The sequence below is a fragment of the Quercus suber genome, unplaced genomic scaffold, assembly GCF_002906115.3.
Source record: "Quercus suber isolate HL8 unplaced genomic scaffold, Cork oak 2.0 scaffold_28, whole genome shotgun sequence".
In the NCBI taxonomy this organism is placed as follows: domain Eukaryota; kingdom Viridiplantae; phylum Streptophyta; class Magnoliopsida; order Fagales; family Fagaceae; genus Quercus; species Quercus suber.
This window is the reverse complement of record NW_027069493.1, coordinates 1,720,428-1,743,274: the sequence shown is the minus strand read 5'-3', so window position 1 is coordinate 1,743,274 and position 22,847 is coordinate 1,720,428. Positions and strand designations below refer to the sequence as shown.

General features: G+C 38.9%; 1 protein-coding gene and 1 long non-coding RNA gene across 2 annotated transcripts; one reads left to right on the top strand and one right to left on the bottom strand.

The window, feature by feature from the left end:
- The first annotated feature begins 479 nt into the window (after window positions 1-479).
- LOC136066211 (uncharacterized) lies at window positions 480-1,409 on the top strand. Its single transcript, XM_065770171.1, has one exon. The coding sequence runs from the start codon at window positions 480-482 to the stop codon at window positions 1,407-1,409; it is 930 nt and encodes a 309-aa protein (XP_065626243.1).
- A 12,538-nt stretch (window positions 1,410-13,947) lies between these two features.
- LOC112029282 (uncharacterized) lies at window positions 13,948-14,765 on the bottom strand. The gene is made up of 3 exons (XR_002884714.2): window positions 14,514-14,765; window positions 14,269-14,353; window positions 13,948-14,035 (listed from the first exon to the last, which is right to left on the bottom strand). It is a non-coding gene; the product is annotated as an uncharacterized LOC112029282 (long non-coding RNA).
- Window positions 14,766-22,847: the final 8,082 nt, after the last annotated feature.

Below are 22,847 nucleotides of genomic sequence, written 5' to 3'. Positions count from 1 at the left end.
CCCTGATAAAGAGGGGGGACAAGAGAGAAGAAAGAAAAGCTTTACTGTAGCTCTGAAAGTTGTAATTACTGTTCACTCAATAAAACATCTCTTCGGACATTCACTCATGGAGTTGTTCAAGCATTATTTCATATTATCACCATCTTAAATATCTTAGCCAACCATTGTTTAATTCATAACCTGCCCAACTCTTTCGCCCACTCTCTACAAATTCATTGTCCTGGGTTCGTTGGGCCTTTAACCCATACCTTTTGGGCTTGGGCTACGAAAATTGACCCTACAATTGGCGCCGTCTGTGGGAAGAGCTTGTGCAGGGGCGAAGAAAACAGTAGGTGATGGCTAGACACGGTCAACAAGAAGCGGAGTCTAGGGCATCTCAGCATGTGGACCCTTTTCTTAACCTAGAGCGAAGACAAGACCGTGAGGGTAGCGTACACACCGTGCCCCCTGGTTAGAACCAATCACATGGCGGGAGTCGCATGTCCCATACAGAGAAGAACCAAGATTTGCAGCGGGAGGTTGAAAAGCTAAAAAGGGAGTTGCGCCATGCAAAGAGGAAACGGGCTTCCTCATATTCTGATGAGGACCCTGATGACGAGCCAGACATCACTTATCAACATAAATCCAGGACACCAACCAGCGAGTCCTATACCTATGAAGAGGAATCTCATCGCAAGGGGCAACGTAGAAGTCCATCACGTGGAGACGTGGGAAACAACGCCATGAGCAGGGCTCTAAATCAGATTTCTAGGTCACCCTTCACGCACAGGATCGAAGAGGCGAGGCTTCCTCGGCGCTTTAACCAACCAACGTTCACCATCTACAACGGTAAAACAGACCCCGTGGAACACGTGAGTTATTTTAACCAGAGGATGGCTGTTTACTCCAGGGATGAACCTCTGATGTGTAAGGGTTTCCCTTCCAGTCTTGGGCCAGTTGCCATGAGGTGGTTCGATGGACTGAACCCAAATTCCATTAGCTCTTTCAAAGAGCTCACCCAAGTTTTTGGTTCACGTTTTGTCACCTGCCGAAGAGTGGCCCGACCTTTGTCTTCTCTGCTATCTTTGAGCATGCAGGAAGGAGAAACCCTGAAGGTGTATTCGGATAGATATTGGGAGATGTTTAATGACATGAAGGGCAATTTTAATGTAATGGCCCTAGAAACGTTTAAGCTCAGTCTCCCTACTGATCATGGTTTAAGGACATCCTTGTCTGGTAAACCCGTTACTAGCATGCGTCAGCTAATGGACCGCATTGAGAAGTATAAGAGAGTTGAAGAAGACCAACAACAAGGAAAAGGCAAGGAGAAGGTTATTCCCCAGGAGATGAGGGATTTCAGGTCGGATCGATACACCAACAACAAACCGAGGAGAGATTTTCCTGCGCAGTCAAGAGCAGCCAATCCCTAGACTGTTAACACCGTATTCAGAGATCCAGTCCATCAAGTTTTAGAAAAGGTCAGGAACGAGCCGTTCTTCAAGCGGCCGAATAAGATGGTAGGGAATCCTGATAGACGTAATCACAATCTCTACTGCCAATACCACCAGGATCATGGACACACGACTGAGGATTGTAAGAGTTTGTGGGATTATTTGGACCAACTAGTCGGTGAAGGGAAATTGCGACATCTCTTACATCATACCAGTGGCCGATGAGGTCCGACGAGTGCAGAGTCCCGGAGGGATGATCCTTCAAAACCCCCTCTGGAAACTATCAATGTTATCTTTGCAGCCCCAGGGAGAACAGGATCTTGGCCATCCAAGGTCATGTCGGTAGATCGGTTATCTGCAAGGGAATCTGGCCAGGGTCCGAAGAGGTGTAAACTAGATGATCAATTAGTTTTAGGTTTCTCGGACGCGGACAAGGTGGGCACTGTCCAACCTCATGATGATGCGTTGGTCGTCACCCTCAGAATTGGGGGGTATGATGTGAAACGGGTGATGGTTGACCAAGGTAGTGCTGCAGAAATAATGTACCCTGATCTCTACAGAGGGCTGAACCTCAAACTTAGTGACTTAGCACCATATAGTTCTTCGCTGATCAGTTTCGAAGGAAGAATTGTTACCCCGAAGGGCAAAAAATGACTACCTGTGCAGACTAGCTCAGAGGTGGTGGAGGTGGATTTCATAGTTGTGGACGTTTTTTCACCCTATACGGCAATTGTAGCCAGACCTTGGCTTCATGTGCTGGGGGCGGTTTCTTCCACCTTACATCAGAAAATCAAATACCTATCCGAAGGCCAGGTTTGCGAAATTCGGGGGGATCAATCCGTAGCTAGACAATGTTTGGTGGCTGCCATTCAACATGAGCCAGAAGCCGAGTCATCAACCAAAGCTGAAAGGGGCTTATAGCAGCCAAAGCATCGGTTATCGCCCACTGAAGATCCGGACAAGGGCGCAGGGTGCGAAGATTTGACAAAAGTCATCATTGGGGATAATTCCGAAAAGTTCTTTCAAGTCGAATCCCAGTTACCTTTGCAGGAAAAAGAGGAGTTAGTGCAACTTCTTAAGGAAAACCTCGACATATTCACCTGGAACGCTTATGAAACCCCTGGGGTGGATCCGGAATTTATATGCCACCATTTGAAAGTAAACCCCATGATCACCCCTAAGAAGCAGCCTCCTCGGGGTCCATCTAGGGAACACGCTGAAGCAGTCAGAGAAGAAGTAGCAAAGCTCAAACAAGCTGGAGCTATTAAAGAAGTTTTCTACCCAGAGTGGTTGGCAAATACTGTGGTGGTGAAGAAGAAGAGCAGGAAATGACGAGTATGTGTGGACTTCACTGACTTAAATAAGGCATGCCCTAAAGATCCATTTCTTATGCCAAAAATCGATTAGCTAGTAGATGCCACTGTCGGACACCCTCGAATGAGTTTCTTGGACGCATTCCAAGGCTATCATCAGATACCCTTAGCCCTGGATGACCAGGAGAAGACTGCTTTTGTAACTCTCATGAGTAACTACCACTATAAGGTGATGCCATTCGGCTTGAAAAATGCGGGTTCTACTTACCAAAGGATGATGACGAGGATATTTGAACCACAGCTGGGCAGAAATATTGAGATTTACATAGATGACATGGTGGTGAAGAGTAAAATGGTGGCCGAGCATGTGAAGGACCTAGAAAGTACCTTTGAAGTTCTCAGGAAATACAAGCTGCGCTTGAACGCTTCTAAGTGCTCGTTTGGTGTGGGATCAGGCAAGTTTCTAGGATATATGGTGACTCACAGAGGAATTGAGGTCAACCCTGATCAGATAAAGGCCATCAATGAGTTACAAGCTCCTCGAAATCCCAAGGAGGTTCAGAAACTAACGGGGATGACGGCAGCCCTAAATCAATTTATCTCTCGATCAGCGGATAGGTGTCAGCATTTCTTTTCCTTGATTAACAAGTGAAAAGGGTTCGAGTGGACAGAAGAGTGTGCTGTGGCCTTCCAACAATTAAAAGATTATCTAGCTTGACCACTAATCATGTCCAGCCCTGAGCCCGACGAGGTCTTGTTTGCGTATATCGCTGTAACTCCCCATGCTGTAAGCTTGGTACTGATCTGAGCAGATGGCGGTGTGCAGAGACCCGTTTATTGTGTAAGCAAGTCGCTGCATGAAGCCGAGATCCGTTATTTACCATTGGAAAAGGCTATTCTAGCAGTGGTGCTTGGTACACGAAAACTCCCACATTATTTCCAAGCCCATACAGTCATTGTTCTCACCCAGCTTCCACTCAGGGCTATACTCCGAAGTGCAGACTACACTGGAAGAATTGCAAAATGGGGGACGATCCTAGGGGCTTTTGATATCAAGCACATGCCACGCACCTCGGTCAAGGGCGAGGTGCTTGTTGATTTGGTAGCCAAGTTCATGGAGCCCCAATTAGAAGAGGTTAAAGCCGACATCGGACATGGATGAAAAATCGGTTGGTATGATTTCTCAACAAGGCACTTCCCATTGGAAGGCGTACATGGATGGTGCTGCAAACCAGAAAGGCTCTGGAGTGGGGCTAGTGCTGATATCCCCCGAGGGAATCATCATTGAAAAAGCATTAAGGCTGGGCTTCTCGGCAACAAATAATGAGGCGGACTACGAAGCCCATTGATGGGGATGAGTATGGTCCAAAAGATGGGGGGAAAGGCAGTAAAGTTATTCTCGGATTCAAGGTTGATTGTGGGTCAAGTACAGGGGGAGTTTGAGGCAAAGGATGAAAGAATGCACGGATACTTGAGCCAATTTAAACATCTGCAGTCAGGGTTCGAATCTTTCAGCTTGCTGCATATTCCTAGGAATGATAACACACACGCTGACTCCTTGGCCACTCTAGCCACCTCTTCGGCACAAGATTTCCTGAGAGTTATCCTTATCGAGGACTTGCATCAGCCTACCGAAGCAAGAAAAGAAGTAGTTCAAGTACATCAAGTCAGGGCTGGACTCCGTTGGATGGACCCTTTAGTTAAGTTTCTAAAGGAAGATATCTTGCCTGAAGAGAAGGGAGAAGCCGATAAAATTCGGAGGAAAGCAGCCAGGTTCTGGTTATCTGAAGATCAGAAACTATACAAACGTTCCTATTCAGGACCGTATTTGTTGTGCATGCATCCTGAAAAGGCTAAGCTGTTATTAGAGGAACTGCATGAAGGAATCTGTGGAAGCCACACTGGAGGTAGATCCTTGACTCACTGAGCCATCACTCAAGGTTATTGGTGGCCAAACATGCAAAAAGAAGCCCTGGATTATGTTAAAAAATGTGATCAGTGTCAGCGATTTGCCCCACACATTCATCAACCAGGGGGGACTCTCAACCCACTATCCAACCCATGGCCTTTTGCCCAATGGGGCTTGGATATTGTGGGACCATTCCCTAAGGCTGCAGGAAACAAGAAATATCTGTTGGTCGACACTGACTACTTCACCAAGTGGGTCGAAGCAGAACCTCTTGCCAACATCCGAGACGTAGATATGCAAAGGTTTGTGTGGAAGAGTATAGTTACTCAATTTGGAGTCCCATGTATTCTCATCTCGAACAATGGCCTGTAGTTTGATAGCAAAGCATTTAAGAGTTATTGTAGCGAACTATGGATCATGAATAGATACTCCACCCCAACTTATCCCCAGGGTAATGGCCAAGTAGAAACTGTCAACAAGGTCATTGTGAATGGACTGAAAAAGAGATTAGATGATGCGAAGGGCAAATGGGTAGAAGAATTGCCACATGTGCTTTGGGCTTACAGAACTACTCCACGCAGGTCTACTGGAGAGACCCCCTTCTCAATAACCTACGGGGCTGAAGCTGTCATACCTTTGGAAACTGGATTCCTGACGTTGAGAACTAGTTCGTTTAGTCCGACAGGTAACAATGAGCAGCTAGAGAAGAGTTTGGACCTAATTGATGAAAGGAGGGAAAATGCAATGGTCCGATTAGCACATTACCAAAAAAAGCTTAGACAGGGCTATGACGCCAATGTAAGGCTCAGACCTCTAGAACCTGGTGATTTGGTATTAAGAAAGGTGGTTGGCACTGCAAAGAACCCAGCTTGGGGAAAATTAGGGCCTAATTAGGAAGGGCCATATCGTATTACTTCAGGAGCTAGCATTGGGGCGTATTTCCTTGAAGACCTAGATAGTCATGTGATACCACGCCCATGGAATGTAAATAACCTCAAAAGGTATTATTATTAATCAAATTTTTCTTTTAATCAGCATATCAACCTATTACGATTTCTTTAAATGTTTAAACTTAAATCCATTCATGTCTATAGTCCTCGGACCAGATGATATGGGTTAGTTAGCACTCTGTTACGATTTCTTAAAGTGTTTAAACTTAAATCTATTCATGCCTGTAGTCCTCGGACCAGATGATATGGGTTAGTTAGCACTCTGTTACGATTTCTTTAAGTGTTTAAACTTAAATCCATTCATGCCCGTAGTCCTCGAACCAGATGACTTGAGTTAGTTAACAATCTATCACAGCTCTCTGAATGTTTGAATCTAAATCCAATGTAATGGTTATTATTGAAGTATCACTCTCTGATGAGCTATGATTGAAATTCCTGAATGTGTTTAAATTAACCCTAAACTATGTTGCCTCTTATTCTTTTGTGCACATTTGGAAAGGCTTTTGAAGCTTTTTACTATAACCCCTGTAGTTTTTGTTGTTTAGTAATAGTTCTCATACATTCTACCCCTTATTAATACCAATCTTAGTCATGCGCGTTGTTAACATGATATTAGGATCACGATCACCCACATTCCCATAAAGTTAAAGTACAGGACTTAATAACAATAGTAAGTGGTATCACACATAACAAAGGAAATAAATGCGAAGGAGAAACTACTTCATTGATTAAAAAGAGTAGCTTACAATCTCTTACCAAAAAAAAAAAAAAAATGAGGATGAGAAAAGGCCCTATGTGTCTATTCTTGAGCTGGAGGGACCACAGGGTTAACAGCCTGGCCTATCTGAGCAGCAGCTTCTGGGGCTTGACCCTTGGGCTCAGCAGGAGTCTTCTCTTTGTCCAACCCTTGGCCTTTGTCTTTGGCTGGTTCAACTGGCTTACCCTTATCACCTGGCTGACCAGCCTCTTTGGGTGCATCAAGGGTGGATGGGGGAGCTTGACTGACTAAGTTTTGCTTCGAAGCCTCTGGAAGTTGTGGAGCAAGAGGGGGGTCAGTCCCTGGGAGCTCTTGGATGTCTAGATCATAGTATGTGCTCCCAGGTAACCTCAGGTAAGAGTCCGAGGGGACCCAAGCAGTGTCCAGTGCCTTTTGCCAGGTTATGTCGCAGTATTCACGACTAACCGAAGCAAATTGCTCCGTAAGCCGGTTCTCGGTCTCATCCACTCCCAGCTGATATGCCGCCTTTCTCTCGGCTTCAACTGACTCCTTGGCCAGTTGAGCCTTCTGCTCGGCTGCTCGGGCACTCTCTCTGGCCTTTTAGAGTTCAGCCTTGAGACCCTTCACTAGCTCCCTTTCAGTCGCCAGGTTGATCTCTGACATATGCAGCTGTTTGCGCTGCTCCTCAGCCTGAGTCTCGGCGATTTTAAGGCCGGCTTTGAGGCTGTTCCTCTGGTTGGTCATGTCTTTAAGTTGCTCTGACGTGCGAGCATACTCCTCCTTTAGCTGGCCTAGAGCTTTCTCCGCCTCGGATTGAGATTAGGCTGCTACTTGGGCCTCAAAGTAGGACTTCTTATTCCATTCCTCGGCCACGTAGATTTGCTGAGTAATCTGCATGACAACATTTTCAACATAGGGTGAAGAAAGGAAGCAAAGCAAATTAAAAATAGAACCTGAATTAAGAGAGTGAGTTCATTTACCATGGCTATATCCCTCTTAAGGGATAAGAAGAGCTCCTGCTGGTTAAAGCGCCTGTAGGATTCCATATCATGCGGGAGAAGAAGTGGCTGCTGCAGGGCCTCGGCAACATATCCTGCCCTTCCCCCATCATAATTCCTGAGGGATGTATCCCAAGGAATGGAAGCGCTATCCAGCTCCAGCCTTGGGGACCAGATGCCTCCTCCTCGGCGGACCTCAGCCCCGACGACCTCGTCACGGCTTTCAGTGGAAGAGGCCCTTTTGCCTCGATGGTCTCTCACCATCTTCTATTGCTTATTTGTTTTTAGTCGCACCACCTCCTCCCTCTCTTCAGGCTCGAGGGGTCTCTTCTTCTGTAGGTTTGGCACGGGCTTCAAGCCGAGGTCAGGAACCTGGGGAGGCACTGGAGGCAGGGTCACTACTAGTTGAGAAGCCCCAGTGCCTTTCTACTCGGCCTTTTGGCCCCTATTCCTCATTAGACTTTTCAAGTCCATGTCTTCGTCCGAGGAATCTTCAGGATTAACAACGATCAGAACAGGATGAATGCTTGAATGCCTGTCGATCTCTTCCTCAGCGTCCGAGACCTCTACTACTTGATTTGCCCCTGAAACTTCCCCCCCGAAGTGGAACTTGTCTATTTGCTCCTCTAGCGAGGAGGTGGAAGAACCAACCTTTTCACCCTCAACCTCTGGTCCGAGAGGAACTTGCTGGAGTGGCTGGACAAGAAGGGGTATACCCTGGGGGTTTTGGGTGTGGTACGGGTGGAAGCTCGTACGGTGCCAAAAAACCCTTCCACGCGACATCAATACGGTTGAGGCGGCGATCTCCCTGAGTTATCGTGTTGCCGACCGGTTGGAAGTCTTTTGGCTTCACTGTGTACCCTAGGATGAGGGGAGCCGATCGGAGTTGTCCGTCCTCGCTTACAAAGATCTCTGACCGTAATAAAAAGTTAAGCGCAGCGACGTTGGTGAGGCTGAGTCGAGGAGAAATGTGGCTTTTATTTGTTACAAGTCACAGCAGAGCTTTGTTAGAAACTCGAAAACAGCAACACAAGAAGAATCAAAAACTGTTAAAAGACGAAGATCCTGAGCCTATGGTTAGTGTGCCTAAGTCTAATGTGTCCCACTTGGCTCACCTGGCTTGGTCGGACAGTGAGGGCCGTCATACCACGCGCCCGAGACGATCACATAGTCGTCCTTCATCCCTTTATTGGATTTGGGGAGGCAGGAAATGAGCTTAACAATGTCGGACTGGGATTTTAAATAATATCCCGCCCCTTGCTGGCTGTGGAACTCGTACATGTGCACCACGTCAAGCCAAGTGAGTCTCAATCCTAGATGACAGTTAAGGTCCTCAATTGCTCCTAAGATCCTAAACATATTAGGCGCGCACTGCCAAGGGGTAATCTTATGGTTTCGAAGGTAGCTAGTGGTGATAGGGCTCATAGGAATTGTCATTCCCCTTTCTAGGAAGGCGATGACAAGAATCACGACTTCTCCCATTTTTCGATCAGTTAATATTTTCTTTTGAGGCCAATACCTCACACTCACGTTTGGAGGTATGCGATATGTAGCCCTAAACTTCTCTAACTGGGGAGGACTGTCTACCAAATACTGGAGTTTACCCATCACTCTTTAACGGAAAAATAGAAGTACGATGTAGCAGTGAGGAAGTGGTCACTCAAAGGGAAAAAAGGACAGCCGAAGAGAAAACTGAAGGATTGAGATGATGAAAACTTACAGGAACTGAACTAGAGACCGATCTCTAAACTCGCAGAAGGATTCTTCAAAACTCTGGGAAGGATTGAAATCAGCGATTGGAAGAGCTCGAAGCGTTTGTGTGCTTGTTCTTGTGGGATGGTCTAAGAGTTGCAAAGTAAGGAAGAAATGTCTACCTCTAAGATTTTATACGAGGTCAAACGAAGGGGCAGAAGTTACTTCACCTAAATCCCGAGGAAGAACCCCGTCCATTGGATCAATAGCCCACCGTTGGATGCAAAGGACAAGACGCCACCTGGAATAATTAATATAACGCTTTGGGAATACGGAAAACAACGGCAGCAATGATGGAACACGCGCATCTATACCTACGCACGTGCCAGGTCGAATTTTTGTCTGTTTTCAAGCTTTTACTCCATGACAAGTCAAAATCTCATTTTTTTTTCTCTTCAGATGCGAGGGAAAAATTAAGATTTTTAGGGGCTATTGTGGGGGGTAAAAACCCAGAGCTACTTAATGGTCCTTGGGCACCATGTTAAGGAGTATTATATTTCCGAAGAGCAATAATTGGTTGGGACAGTCCATCTGAAGGCAGGAAGCCCAAAAGTAGAGGGGGAGTACCGTTCGAAGAGCTCACTACTGGTCCGAAGATGTCTTACTCCTCAATTACAAATAGCCTTGATTAATCAGACATATGGAAGGTCCGAATGATCTTCCTAGCAATCCCAATGATAATGATAAGTTCTGGGTAGGTCTGGAGATGATCAGAACGAAGAAATATCTAAAGGCAAAGCTGCTACCACCGTATTTAATGCACTGCAACAACTTTTCTGGCTGCATTTATGTGGAGAAGACCCTTGAACAGTGTAACCTCAGCTACCGCCACTCACAAAGAGCTAAAGTAGACACATGACGTGACATGTGCTTAAGTAGATACACTGATGAAGAACAGGTGGACGGTGGAGATGATGAGAAAGGGTGCTATATAAAGAAGAAGGGTCCCTGATAAAGAGGGGGGACAAGAGAGAAGAAAGAAAAGCTTTACTGTAGCTCTGAACGTTGTAATTACTGTTCACTCAATAAAACATCTCTTCGGACATTCACTCATGGAGTTGTTCAAGCATTATTTCATGTTATCACCATCTTAAGTACCTTAGCCAACCATTGTTTAATTCATAATCTGCCCAGCTCTTTCGCCCACTCTCTACAAATTCATTGTCCTGGGTTTGTTGGGCCTTTAACCCATACCTTTTGGGCTTGGGCTACGAAAACCGACCCTACAGTATTCTATTCTTTTTCTTTTTGACCACTCCTATGTAGAAGGCTTATTATGCTTTTTAATTTTTTTTTATTGAGTTGTGAAATTAGCTTAAAATAATTTGAATAAAAGAGGTAAAATTTTGAAATGTAATTAGATATATTAATTTATATAGAATTTTTTTTTTAGACTGCTAGTAGTTAGTAAAAAAAAATTAATGAAACAACTAAACACCAATAATTAATAATTTAATTAACTAATACATTATAAAAGACAAACAAATTAAATTATGTTAGGCTAAACAACAATTAATAATTTAATAATTAATGAAACAACAATACAACAAATTATAGTTTATAAAAGACAAAAAAATTTATGAAACAACTAAACAACAATAATTAATAATTTTATTAATATTTCAAATGAACTTATAGTTTATTGTTTAGCAGTTTAGGTACCTTTGTTCATTTCTTTTCTTTTCATTTATTTTCCTTTTGAGGTTTTTCGGTGTACAAAATGCAAATTTGTTTTGGTTTTAAGAATTTTTTTTTTTTTTTTAAGCACAAACTTCATGCTGGCCAAATCTTGAATTTCGGCCGGTATTTACCGAAACATCCCAAAACACTCAAAATAAACCGAAATGACCTGAAATTTTTTCAAAGTGGAATAGGAATACTTTGGACAAAATTCCTAGAGCCGCCACTGAAACACATACAGTCCAGAACGTGAAGGGCCTAGTGTCGTAATTTCCATAAAGACCATAGTAGACTTATTTCTGCAAACAAATATTTTTTTTTTAAAAAATGGAAATTATTAGTAATTCAATGTTTTGCATGCACCTAAAAGAGGTGATGTTGAAATTACATAAACCATCATGCCAGCTTCAATGTTATCTAGGTTTGCACCATTACTATTAAAACCTCTGATCCAGAATTGAGGCAAGCTGGACTTGTTTGGTGCCTGGGTTTGGGGTTTCCCCACGTTTATTTTTGCATTCATTCCATAATACCTATCTCCTTCCTCACTAAGTATTGCATACTAGAAACTCAACCAGAAAAATAAAGGTTGTGAATGTCGATTTCTTCATTATAGTAGATACCATTGAGCTCAAATCTATTAATTATATTGGTTAAAAGTTAATTTTTACCTCATTGATACTTTGAACAATATCATTAGGGGTGGTATGGTGTTTTTTCCTTCCATAATTTGCTGCAAAAATTGCCCTTAATAAATCTTCTTCTTTAGTTCTTCTTATGGGAATGTTTCCTTCTGGGCACCTTCCATTCAAGTGCCATAGCTGAGTAATTTGGGCTTGGAGTTTGAAAAGATGCTGTTGCTCTCATCAAATGAAAGCCCTTCTGGGTAAAAACTTGGTCTCATCTATGGCATTCGGCATATATACCAACACAAACCCGACCCATACCATACATATAATAAGTATCAAATTATTCGTGATACCAAACGAAATTTAGTTAATTAAACTAGTCACCTAAATTGTGCCACCAAGAGGTCCCTCACCTAGTCGGAAACTGCTATTAGAAAACAGAGAAAGAAGAATATGAAATTGATGAATTTCTGTATATTGAATTGAATCAAATAATAGTTACAGTGCTCTATATATATATATATATATACACGGGTAAAGGGAAAAGAGGGAACTAAAAGAACTAACTAATTACCCTCCAAAACTAACTAACAGAACTAACAACCTGTCACGTGTTGATTACATGCCAAGTATTAAAACTATATACAATAGTACAAAGCTACATGTCGTATAGAACAAAACAAACCTACAAACTCTGCTCACTGTCGATTATCCTTTCTATTCTTCTTTGTAGCATCTTGACACTCTGCAACTGATCTTGATTTGCTTTCTTTACACCTGCCACCCTCTCCTACATCAAATCCAAGGTGGTCACACCCATAATATATTTTCCTTGTAATAGAAATCTTAGATGACCAAAAAAGCCTGACGTATACTTCATGTTAAGTATGAAAATATGCTTTTAAAAATTGGAAAAATTATATAAAATGATACTATGGGTGTGTTTATATACCACTTATTTTGCTGAAAACTGAAAACTGAAAACAATAAAAAAAATATTTTATGGATTACTGTTCACGCCAAAAACACTGTTCATTTGCCTATTTGCAGTGCAATAGGCGCTGGTTCAAAAAAAAAGGGTCAAAAATGCGAAACATAGGACATAGACGCTGAATCCAAACGCCTTCTACGAGTCTGTTTGGATATCGCTTATTTTACTGAAAACTGAAAACATTGTAGTAAAATAATTTTTAAATGTGTGAATAGTACCATAGGACCCATTTTTAATGAAAGTTTGTGTGAAAAAAGAGGTTTGTGGGTCCCATGAACAGTGCACAGGACCCACTGACAGACACATTTCAGTACAAAATTTGCTGGTCAAAGAGGTAGTGGGTCCCATGCACAGTGCAGGGGACCCACTAACAGACAACATCCCACGTAAAAATACTGTTCTCAATTAAAAAATTAAAAAATAAAAAAGGAAAACGCTAACGCTAAAACGCTACCCAGAAACGCAATCCAAACACTACCTACATACTCTAGGAATCATCCCGAAAATGAGTAGGGATGTTTATTCTAACTTTTAAATCAAAAGTTATAATATGAAAAAAAATTACTATAAATAGTAAATTCAATAAATAGAGGCCTAAACAAAGGACTTTTGTTGAAACGTGGTAAAGGTCATTACCATGACTTTGAATGTTAAATATCCTTACGCCGATTCTTTTGAGAATACCAATTTTCATGTGATTTGTTACCGATTTTGAGGGATTTCTACTAATGTCTTTTTACCTTTTATATTTCTTGAAATCGACTTAAGGCATCTCTAAGGTCATGGAAAACCTGAGTTGTCCATTTTCATCAGTCATGAAAGCGTGAATATGGTGGTAAACTCCATATTTAGTTGACACTTGTCTATTAATGGTTTGATAATGAAAGCATCAACGTAGTGGCAAATTCCATTCATATTCTCAAGTATATACGTTCACCCCAATGTACACACGTAACACACCAAACTTTTTACTATTATCAGGGAAGGTCAATATGCCTGTTCTTAAAAAGAAAAAATCATAATAAAAAACAGAATTTCATCGGAATGACATACAAGTACACAACAAATCCAGTCTCTGAAAATGGACCCATTATGGCTAGAGACATCAACTACAACACTTTCTAGCAACAATAAAAATGTAAAAACACTAGCCTTAGCGTAGATATGAAAATATACATTTTTGTTACATTATGTTATTTTCTTGAGGATTATAATCTTGATGAATGATGAGCATCAGGAACAGAATTTTGAGATCCAGAGAAACAGATAAATGTCTCACGAAATTACTTACTAAATTATAGATCCACTCTTGCATAGTAAAAAATCTGAAACAATAAAATACTAGTATAGCACACTAGATATTGTGGTCATCCATGCCTTGTGAACTTTTCAGTCTAAAGTAGCCAGTTTTTGCAACCCTGAAGTAATCAGCATTGATCCATCTTTTGCGACTTCTTATTTTGGAATGAAAGATTCTTTACGGAAACAGCAACAGCATAAAAATTCTCACTAGATATTGTGGTCATCCATGCCTTGTGAACTTTTCAGTCTAAAGTAGCCAGTTTTTGCAACCCTGAAGTAATCAGCATTGATCCATCTTTTGCGACTTCTTATTTTGGAATGAAAGATTCTTTACGGAAACAGCAACAGCATAAAAATTCGAGGCTGCAAAGTAAACAAAAAAATTTTTTTGAAGTAATAGTGAAGTGGACAAATTAAGAAGAAGAAAAAATTGTATTACTGATTTATTTCATTATTTATTTTACTTGTTTGTAGTGTCTTGAACTATTGGTTTTATTAGAAAATTTTGTGTTGATGTAAAAAAAAAAAGAGTAACCTTTTTTGGTGAATATAAAATTGAGATGATGATGATATAGTTCAATAAATAATAATCTTACCATTTCTCAGTTAAAGTTCTCTCATGTTCGTGGACAAGGTTATCACCCTGCTTCGGCTCCCCTTTATTTTCTGTAACTTTACTTTCTGTTGGGTGTATTTTGGGGGCATAATTTAGTACAAGAATACCAGGAAATCACGTCTAGAACACAATATATTCAACTTAGTACTACATGAAAATGTGAAGGTGTGTGTGTGTGTGTCTGTGAGAGAGAGAGAGAGAGAGAGAGACAAGGATGGACAAGACCTGATGACTCTGGTTGGTGCTTGTCACTTGCATCTTGCTGCTCTTTCTGCTGCTCCATTTTAAAGCAAAAGCAATACTAAAGCTTGTCAAAGATGTATTTCCACACAACTGAGTTTCTTCTTGACACTCGGAGTGTATAAAATATATATATGCATTCAAGTGGGTGAAGGAATTTCACTCTGGAGGGCTTGCTTTCCCTTTTTGCTATTGTTTCACAGCTAGCTAGCATTTTGTTCTCTTTTTTCATCACGTTCTAGAATCAGAATCTAATGTTAATCTCAATTCGTTTGGACATAATGCATATAAAATACATCTTCAGGAAACAATATGGGGAATTATATTCTAGCCCTCATCATTCATTTTGTCTAGCTATCAACCCCTTCAAAATTAATTAAGAGCACGATTTCTTACATTTATGTATAATTGATAATTCTATGTTCACCTTTCTTTCTTTTTCTACCAACAAGTTTGAGAGAAATATTTGTTTTTTAATAAATTTGGATTTAGAATAGATACCCTCAAGTCTCAACTCAAACATGTCTTTTTCCATTCTTAAGTGCACCAAAATGGATCGAAGTCAACCGAAGTAGACCAAATGGACCAAATTAGAGTAGATGGACCAAAGTCAATCAAATGGACTGAAATGCTAACTGATATGGCTCAACAGGAGCGTAGTATATACATATATACACACACACTACAAATAAGAGAATTATTTGTTTGGGTTTCATCATTTTGCGTCTTAAAATATCCTCACACAAATTCTTAAACTCTCTAAAATACTCCTATCTTTTAGTTTGATAATTTTAAATTTAAAAACACAAATTGGTTAAAAGAGTAATTTATAATTTTTTTTAAAGTTCCTAAGTCTTAGGCTTCCAAACTTTTATCAACTCTCACATAGAGGAAAATCCTAAAAATGAAGATACTATCTCTATCTCACTTTTAAACATTATTTCATTGAACCCAAAATTTAAAATATATAAAAATAAATAAAAATAAAAAAGGCTCATTGTACACACAAAGTGTGTGTGATGAGGCTAGTGTGTGTGTATATATATATATTACAAATAATGTCAATATTAAGTTGAATCTCGTTCCCTAATAAATTCTAAGATAAAAGTGAATTCATGGATTCAAAACTATATTTTACCCATTAAAAAATTATATGTCACATTTATTTTCTATTTTCAATGTCAGTGGTAAAGACGATGTACTATTAACACAAATAATGTGCAAACATAAGAATAATGTATCATTCCTGGAATATTATCAATGTAATCTTACATTTTACACTACCTTTTCTTATATTTTGAAACTAGAACAAATTCAAACATAAACCACACCTAATCTAGTAGAGTAAGACTGTATTAACACAATATATTTCACAATTATAGAGTCATGTTGTTATTGATTTTTATTGGGACCCACCACTCAATAGTTCTAAAAATTGTAAAGAAAGTTGTGACTTTAGATTTATTATTATTATTAAGTTAACTAGCTTGTATTAGTATTGTTGCTTACTAGCACAACATGAGATGATATGTTTCTCCAAAAAAAAAAAAAAAAAAGAGAGATGAGATGACTAAAAAATAAAATGAAATAACTTATTAACAATGACAATACAATTATTCATTATTATTAAAGGCCTTAATAATCCGCTAAAACAAGTCCTTTATAAAGAGAATCTAGATGTGCCAGTTTCAAAGTTTCTGTATAGTTCTGAACTCTGATGCTTTTTTTTTTAGATATGAGATCAGAAGAGTGGCATGAAACAAGAAGTTCTGCCACTTAAAAAAAGATACATGGAAGGGAAGGGACCATGGAATGGAATGTGAAACTCCACTTTAAAATTATCAAAATAGAAACATGAAACTCCAAACCTACCCTTTCGTTTATTCTGTTCTCTCTCATGATCAACTTGCTGACCTATTCATTGCTGACCTATTCACTGAATCACACCCCTTGGTTGTACTACTTGTACCATTGTTTATTCTATTCTCTCTCATGCTCTAGTTAATGGAAAATTTTTACGCTAATTACTGTTGCAGATACTGACTATACACAATAATTGAAAATACAATTTCGGTTACAATTGTGAAATACTGTTTTCAACTATGTCCCGTACACGTAACTATCAACATTCTATATATTATGTAGATCCTCTCATACATAAATACATTTTTTTTTTTTAATTTGTCATAAATACCACACAAATGCCCTCCTCTTTCCCAGGACTCAAAACAGGTCCCCATGTTCCCCATACGTACCATCTAGCTCAATAATATATTATTTGCATAATGTGAGATAAAAAGTAGCATAAGTCATAACTGTGGTTCTATAAATTCCCTTGACGACACCAAATTTTACACAATTTTACTACTAGTGGCTTCAAATATTCCTATTAATGTCTTTCACCTTTCCTAACCTTTTTTTTTTTTTTTATGTAAGATAGAATTCTACTCTATCATAATCTAAGTGTATATGTGTGTGAAACTCTCTTCTAGAGACTTGAACCCTAACCCTTGCCCCCCACACTCCACAAGCACCACAAGCACTTATACTTGCAGAGTGACCATCGCACCAAGGGCGTGCGGTTGAGCACCTTTCCTAACTTCTATCATTGTGACTAATTAAGATGATTTATGAAGTCGTGGAAAACTTTACCTATCCAATTTATATCAGTCATGAAAGCATAAATTTAATTAGTGGTAAAATCCATATTGAGTTGGCTCTTGTCCCTTTACTGGTTTGATAATAAAAGCATCAATGTGGTGCCAAATTCATATTCTTTCCTCTATTTGACACAGCCAGAAGTCAATTGAGGGACCAAAGTAATGAACAAAATAAATTCATGAAAATTCAAAATAATATCCATTTAGTATTAACAAATTCTACGAACAAACAAAACGAAACTAAATGATTGTTTCTTATACATTACAATATATATTTTTTGCTCAGATTAATTATGGTTACTAGCTGAAAAATGTGTCCAAAAAACTTGGAGAAAGGAATATATCAGAGCATATCTTTATAGCCTGATATGCCATGAGGGGTCCCTTAGAAAATTTGAGTGCACTGTAGTCAGTTGCCTCATCCTGCCCTAACGCCAACACAGGCTATGAATTATGAAACCAACATAAAGAAAAACATCTCAACCAGTCTTAGATTGTTTCGATTTTCAAAACAAAAAACTGATCTGAATTCAAACGAAAATTTTGGGACGTCCAGTTTTCTCAAGCATTTCTAATACAATATAAAAGATCACAACTTTAATCATAATTATCTTATGTGATAAACTATAATTAGCTGTTTTTTTATTTTCACATAAACTAATTATTTTTTCCCCACTCATACCATCACATAGACAATTGGATAAAAATTATAAGTGTTTTATTTTGTGGTTTTAGAATTTTTGTTTTCTCTCCCTTAACGTGTGGGATTACAAAGGTCCATTTTCCAAGGTGTTCACAGCCTTCCTAAGGTTTTTTTTTTTTTTTTTTAATACAGCCTTCCTTAAGTTAGTCGTTCATTTTTTAAACTTAGTCGTCCGCGAGGAGCCTAAAAGCTGCAAGGTGAAACAACCTTTTTTTTACCAAGGTGAAACAACCTTTTGACCGGTGACTATCATAGATTCATAAAAATGCTGCATATATATATATATATATATATTTAAAATTTTGAAAATTTTTTTGAAAATTTTCACTAATTTTCATCTAGGTTTATCATTGATATTATTTTTTCAATTACTATTAGTGCTCCATGCCTTCATTCCTTTTGTCCGATTAGAGATATCAAGCCCCATCTTTAGCACGCAAGCAAGAAATATTACTTGTACAAGTTTATCAACCATAATTTAATATATGATTTGTCTAAGGTTTAGTTAGCCTTTATAAATAAGCTATATTGGTTACATTGTACTATATAGTGTTAATATCAAAGATGTGTTCATGTAATGTTAAAATTTTGTAGATGTAAGTCGTCAAGCCAAACCAAATAACTCTCATGTTCTCTCTCTTTCTTCCTATATGCTCTCTCTCTCTCTCTCTCTCTCTCTCTCTCTCTACAATATTTTCAATTCTCCTTTAATTAATTTTAACACACTTTCCCCCATGAATAATATAAATAACCTTTAGACAAACAAAAATTATGATACAAACTTATGGGTAAAATTCATCCTTGAAAACTGGATTATAAAGGAAGGGTGTAAACAAACTCCAAGTTAAATTGCACCTTCTTCACTTATAAATTTTAGGTAAAACCGTAAAAGTTGAATTCATGAAATCAAAACTCATTGAATACGTGTATAACTTACCCATAAAAAAATTACATGTCACATTTATTTTTTATTTTCAAAATCAGTTGTACAGATGAGGTAGTAACACATTGTGGGGCCAGAAAGTCAGGCAGCCTCGGCCCACTTCAAACCAGGCCCAGAGGCCCATGCCAAGGATGCATGTGAGGTCCGAGGATAAAAGTACGATGTCCAGCCCCCAAGGAACAGGTCCGAGGACGACCCCATCCTCGGACATTCGAGACCTCAGAAATGCACAAGCACCCCACCACCAAAGAGGAGTCTTCTTAAATATCCAAGGAGGAAAGGGCAAGCACCACGCGTCGACAACGGGAGCACGGTGAAGGAGCAAGTCTAAGGCAAGCTATCACCTCCACATTAAATGCCCTCAACTAATGTCCTGGCCGCATTAATGAGGAGAGGATTACAGAACAGTATTGCCTTGGTTGCCGCAACCCACTGGAAAAACGGAAAGGTGGCTGATGGGACAGGTACTCAAGTGGTGGCCTGGTTACTCAATAAATGTAGGGCCGTGATCAATGGGGAAAGGAGTATATAATGTAAGGGATCCCTCTTAAGGCGAGAGGTTCTTTTTCTTTTGGAAGGGAAGGAGAAAAAGGGAGGAAGTCATAAGAACAAGAAGCTCGTCGGAGAAAGGTCGAGGAGCATCATTATTCACGTTCACCTGAGAACTACCACGCGTGGTCATTGCACCCCTTATTAGGGCCTAGTTCTTGACTCCACTCTCTACAAATTAATTGCAGGGCTAGCTGGGCTTGGGTCCATTCCCGTAATACACAGGGAGGCCTGAACCTGGTCCCTACACACATTTAATGTTCAAACATGAGAATAATGTATCATTCTTGGATTAACAATGTACGTAATTTTACATTTCACACAACCTTTTCTTATATTTTGAAACCATGACTAATTCAAACACAAACCCCACCCAATCTAATAGAGTAAGACTGGCCGGTTATTATAAGGTTGCATTGATAGACTTATTATTAGGACCAAAGTAATCCTGTAAGTACTTGGTTGCCGCAACCCACTGGAAGAACGGGAAGGTGGCTGATGGGACAGGTACTCAAGTGGTGGCCTAGTTACTCAACAAATGTAGGGCCGTGATCAATGGGGAAAGGAGTATATAATGTAAGGGATCCCTCTTAAGGCGAGAGGTTCTTTTTCTTTTGGAAGAGAAGGAAAAAAAGGGAGAAAGTCATAAGAACAGGAAGCTCGCCGGAGAAAGGTCGAGGAGCATCATTGTTCACGTCCACCTAAGAACTACCACGCGTGGTCGTTGCACCCCTTATTAGGGCCTAGTTCTTGACTCCACTCTCTACAAATTAATTGCAGGGCTAGCTGGGCTTGGGTCCATTCCCGTAATACATAGGGAGGCCTGAACTTGGTCCCTACACACATTTAATGTTCAAACATGAGAATAATATATCATTCTTGGATTAACAATGTACGTAATTTTACATTTTACACAACCTTTTCTTATATTTTGAAACCATGACTAATTCAAACACAAACCCCACCCAATCTAATAGAGTAAGACTGGCTGGTTATTATAAGGTTGCATTGATAGACTTATTATTAGGACCAAAGTAATCCCGTAAGTACTTAATATTTTTTACAATTGTTGAGTTGCCATGTTGTTATTGATTCTTATGGACCTACCATTAATACTATTTTATAGTCCATCATTTACAATTGCCATCTTTACGATTCTAAAAATTGTGAGTTTAGATTTATTGTTTTTTTTTTTTTTAACAAGTAATGTTATAGTCACAAATTAATTTACAATATTTTTGCAAACTATTGTTGAACTCAAGATAGGAAATGTCTCAAAACTGACAAGAGTTATCCTAACTCATAAATCAGAAGTTATAATAAAATGAAAAAAAAAATGACTATAAATAGTAAATTCATTAAGACAGTAGCCAAAACAGAGGATTTGGTTGAAAAGCGTCAATAGGTCATGAAAGCATTACAACTTAAGTCAACAATTAATGATTCTACCATTTGCTCAGAGGATTTCTATTAATGTCCTTCTACCTTTCAAACTTCTTACATTGCAACTTAAGACAACAATGACAATCTCTGAGGTAATAAAAAATTTGAGCTGTGTGAAAGCATGAATTTAGTAGTAAAATCCATATTGAATTGGCTTTTGTCCTTTTGCTGGTTTGACAATAAAAGCATCAATGTTGTGATAAATACATATTCTTTTAGTGTGTTCACCTCTGTTTGGCAGGTATATATATATATATATCAAAATTTACAAGCCAAACTTTTATAATTAGCAGGGATGGTTAATGTGCCTGTACTGTTTAAGAAACCACCTATTCTTAGATATGAAAATACTTGTTTTTGTTACCTTATTATGTTATTAAACTCTAGGTCATTGTTATTATTTGATTCAAGACTAATTTGAATATGTTGATTGTAGTCCAACTGTCCAAGTAGTCTCTCTCCACCTTTTTTAAGAGGCTGTCTTCGGTTCAATGCATGAGACAAAGTGGCTTAATGATGGGAATGCTTTTACTTACTCTACTATTGTCCTTTAATCAAGTGGTCTGACTATATATAGTACGAGCATATATTAGTAAACCTAGGATTACCATAAAATTTGGATTCCTTAAACATAGTGGCATTTTCCCTTAATTGTTACTTTTGCAAAGTGGAGTTGATTATGATTCTTTGTCATTGTCGGCCAATGTAAGTAACTTTCAGCGAGTTTGTGTTAACCAGCAATGCAAGAGAATTTCAAAAATAAACTAACAAATTTTAGGAGACTTGGACATCTAAAACTAAAAGCACAAATTAAGACCCAAATTTGTTCTTCATTGCAAACATGTTCAGGGGATATTTGCTTGTGAAAAACTTTCAAGCTTGTGAGTGGCAGAAATTCATAAGATTTGAACGTACACTATATTAATCTAATTGTTTAATTTAGATTAATTTTAATCTCATGATGATTGTATAGTTCAGGCAGTATCTCTAACACTTAACTAAAAGGCGGTCTCAGGTTGAGTTAATGGGAATGAGTGTTTTTAGTGGAAATCCTACCTCTAAGTTGTGTATTTCTACCATTTTCCTTTAATAAGTACGTCCAAAATACTAGGTGCATGTTTTAGCAAAACAATTTCTCCATCAAATCCTTGTAAATTTTGCCTCCATATAATATGCAATACGATTTTATTTATGCATTTCTTGAAAGGGGTTTGCACTTTACAGTCATGGTGCACAAATCGGATGTCCCATTTATTTATTCATTTTTTTTTTTAAATCTTGTTATAATAAATCGGAATGTCCAAGAGACAATGTTTCTCTCCCTCAACAGGGGAATTCAAGAGTGTTCGTTCCATTTTTCTGGCTCCTTAGTAAACACACTACACAAGTGATGTCCTATCCTATTGAATCGTTGGAAAACTCTACAGTGGTGGTGTTGATCAATGAGACCACACGGCAATGGAATGAGGAACTGATCGATGGAGTTTTTGCTTGTGATGAAGCTACCTTGATCAAAAAAATCCCACTTGGACGTGTAGCTTCAGAGGTCGTGGTGAAATGGCCATACTCTCATGATGGTAGGAATACTTGTAAATCGGGGTATAGATTTTTGAAATAAGAAGCCAAGCTAAAATCCTCCAAACAGCCCACAAATCCGGATTCAACACTTTGGAATGGATGGCATTTGGTCCTAGGAAGCACGGGTGTGGATTTGGGTTTGGATGCAGGTGCGGGTGCGATGTGGTGATTCAGTAATTTTTAAAAAAGTAGAATACAAGTGCACCGAGATACGTTTATTAATAAATTATTAAATATATTTATATTTATATTTTCTATATATTACTAAGCATATTTTTTCATATAATGATAAATGTATACTAATTTAAGTGCAATAGTAGATAAAAAAAACCTTTGGAATCAATTTAATATTTATAACTAATATTTAGAGGGGTAAATTTAGCAAAATAATATTATTTTTTAATGATAAGTAATTTTTTAAATTGATACAATTAATTATTTAG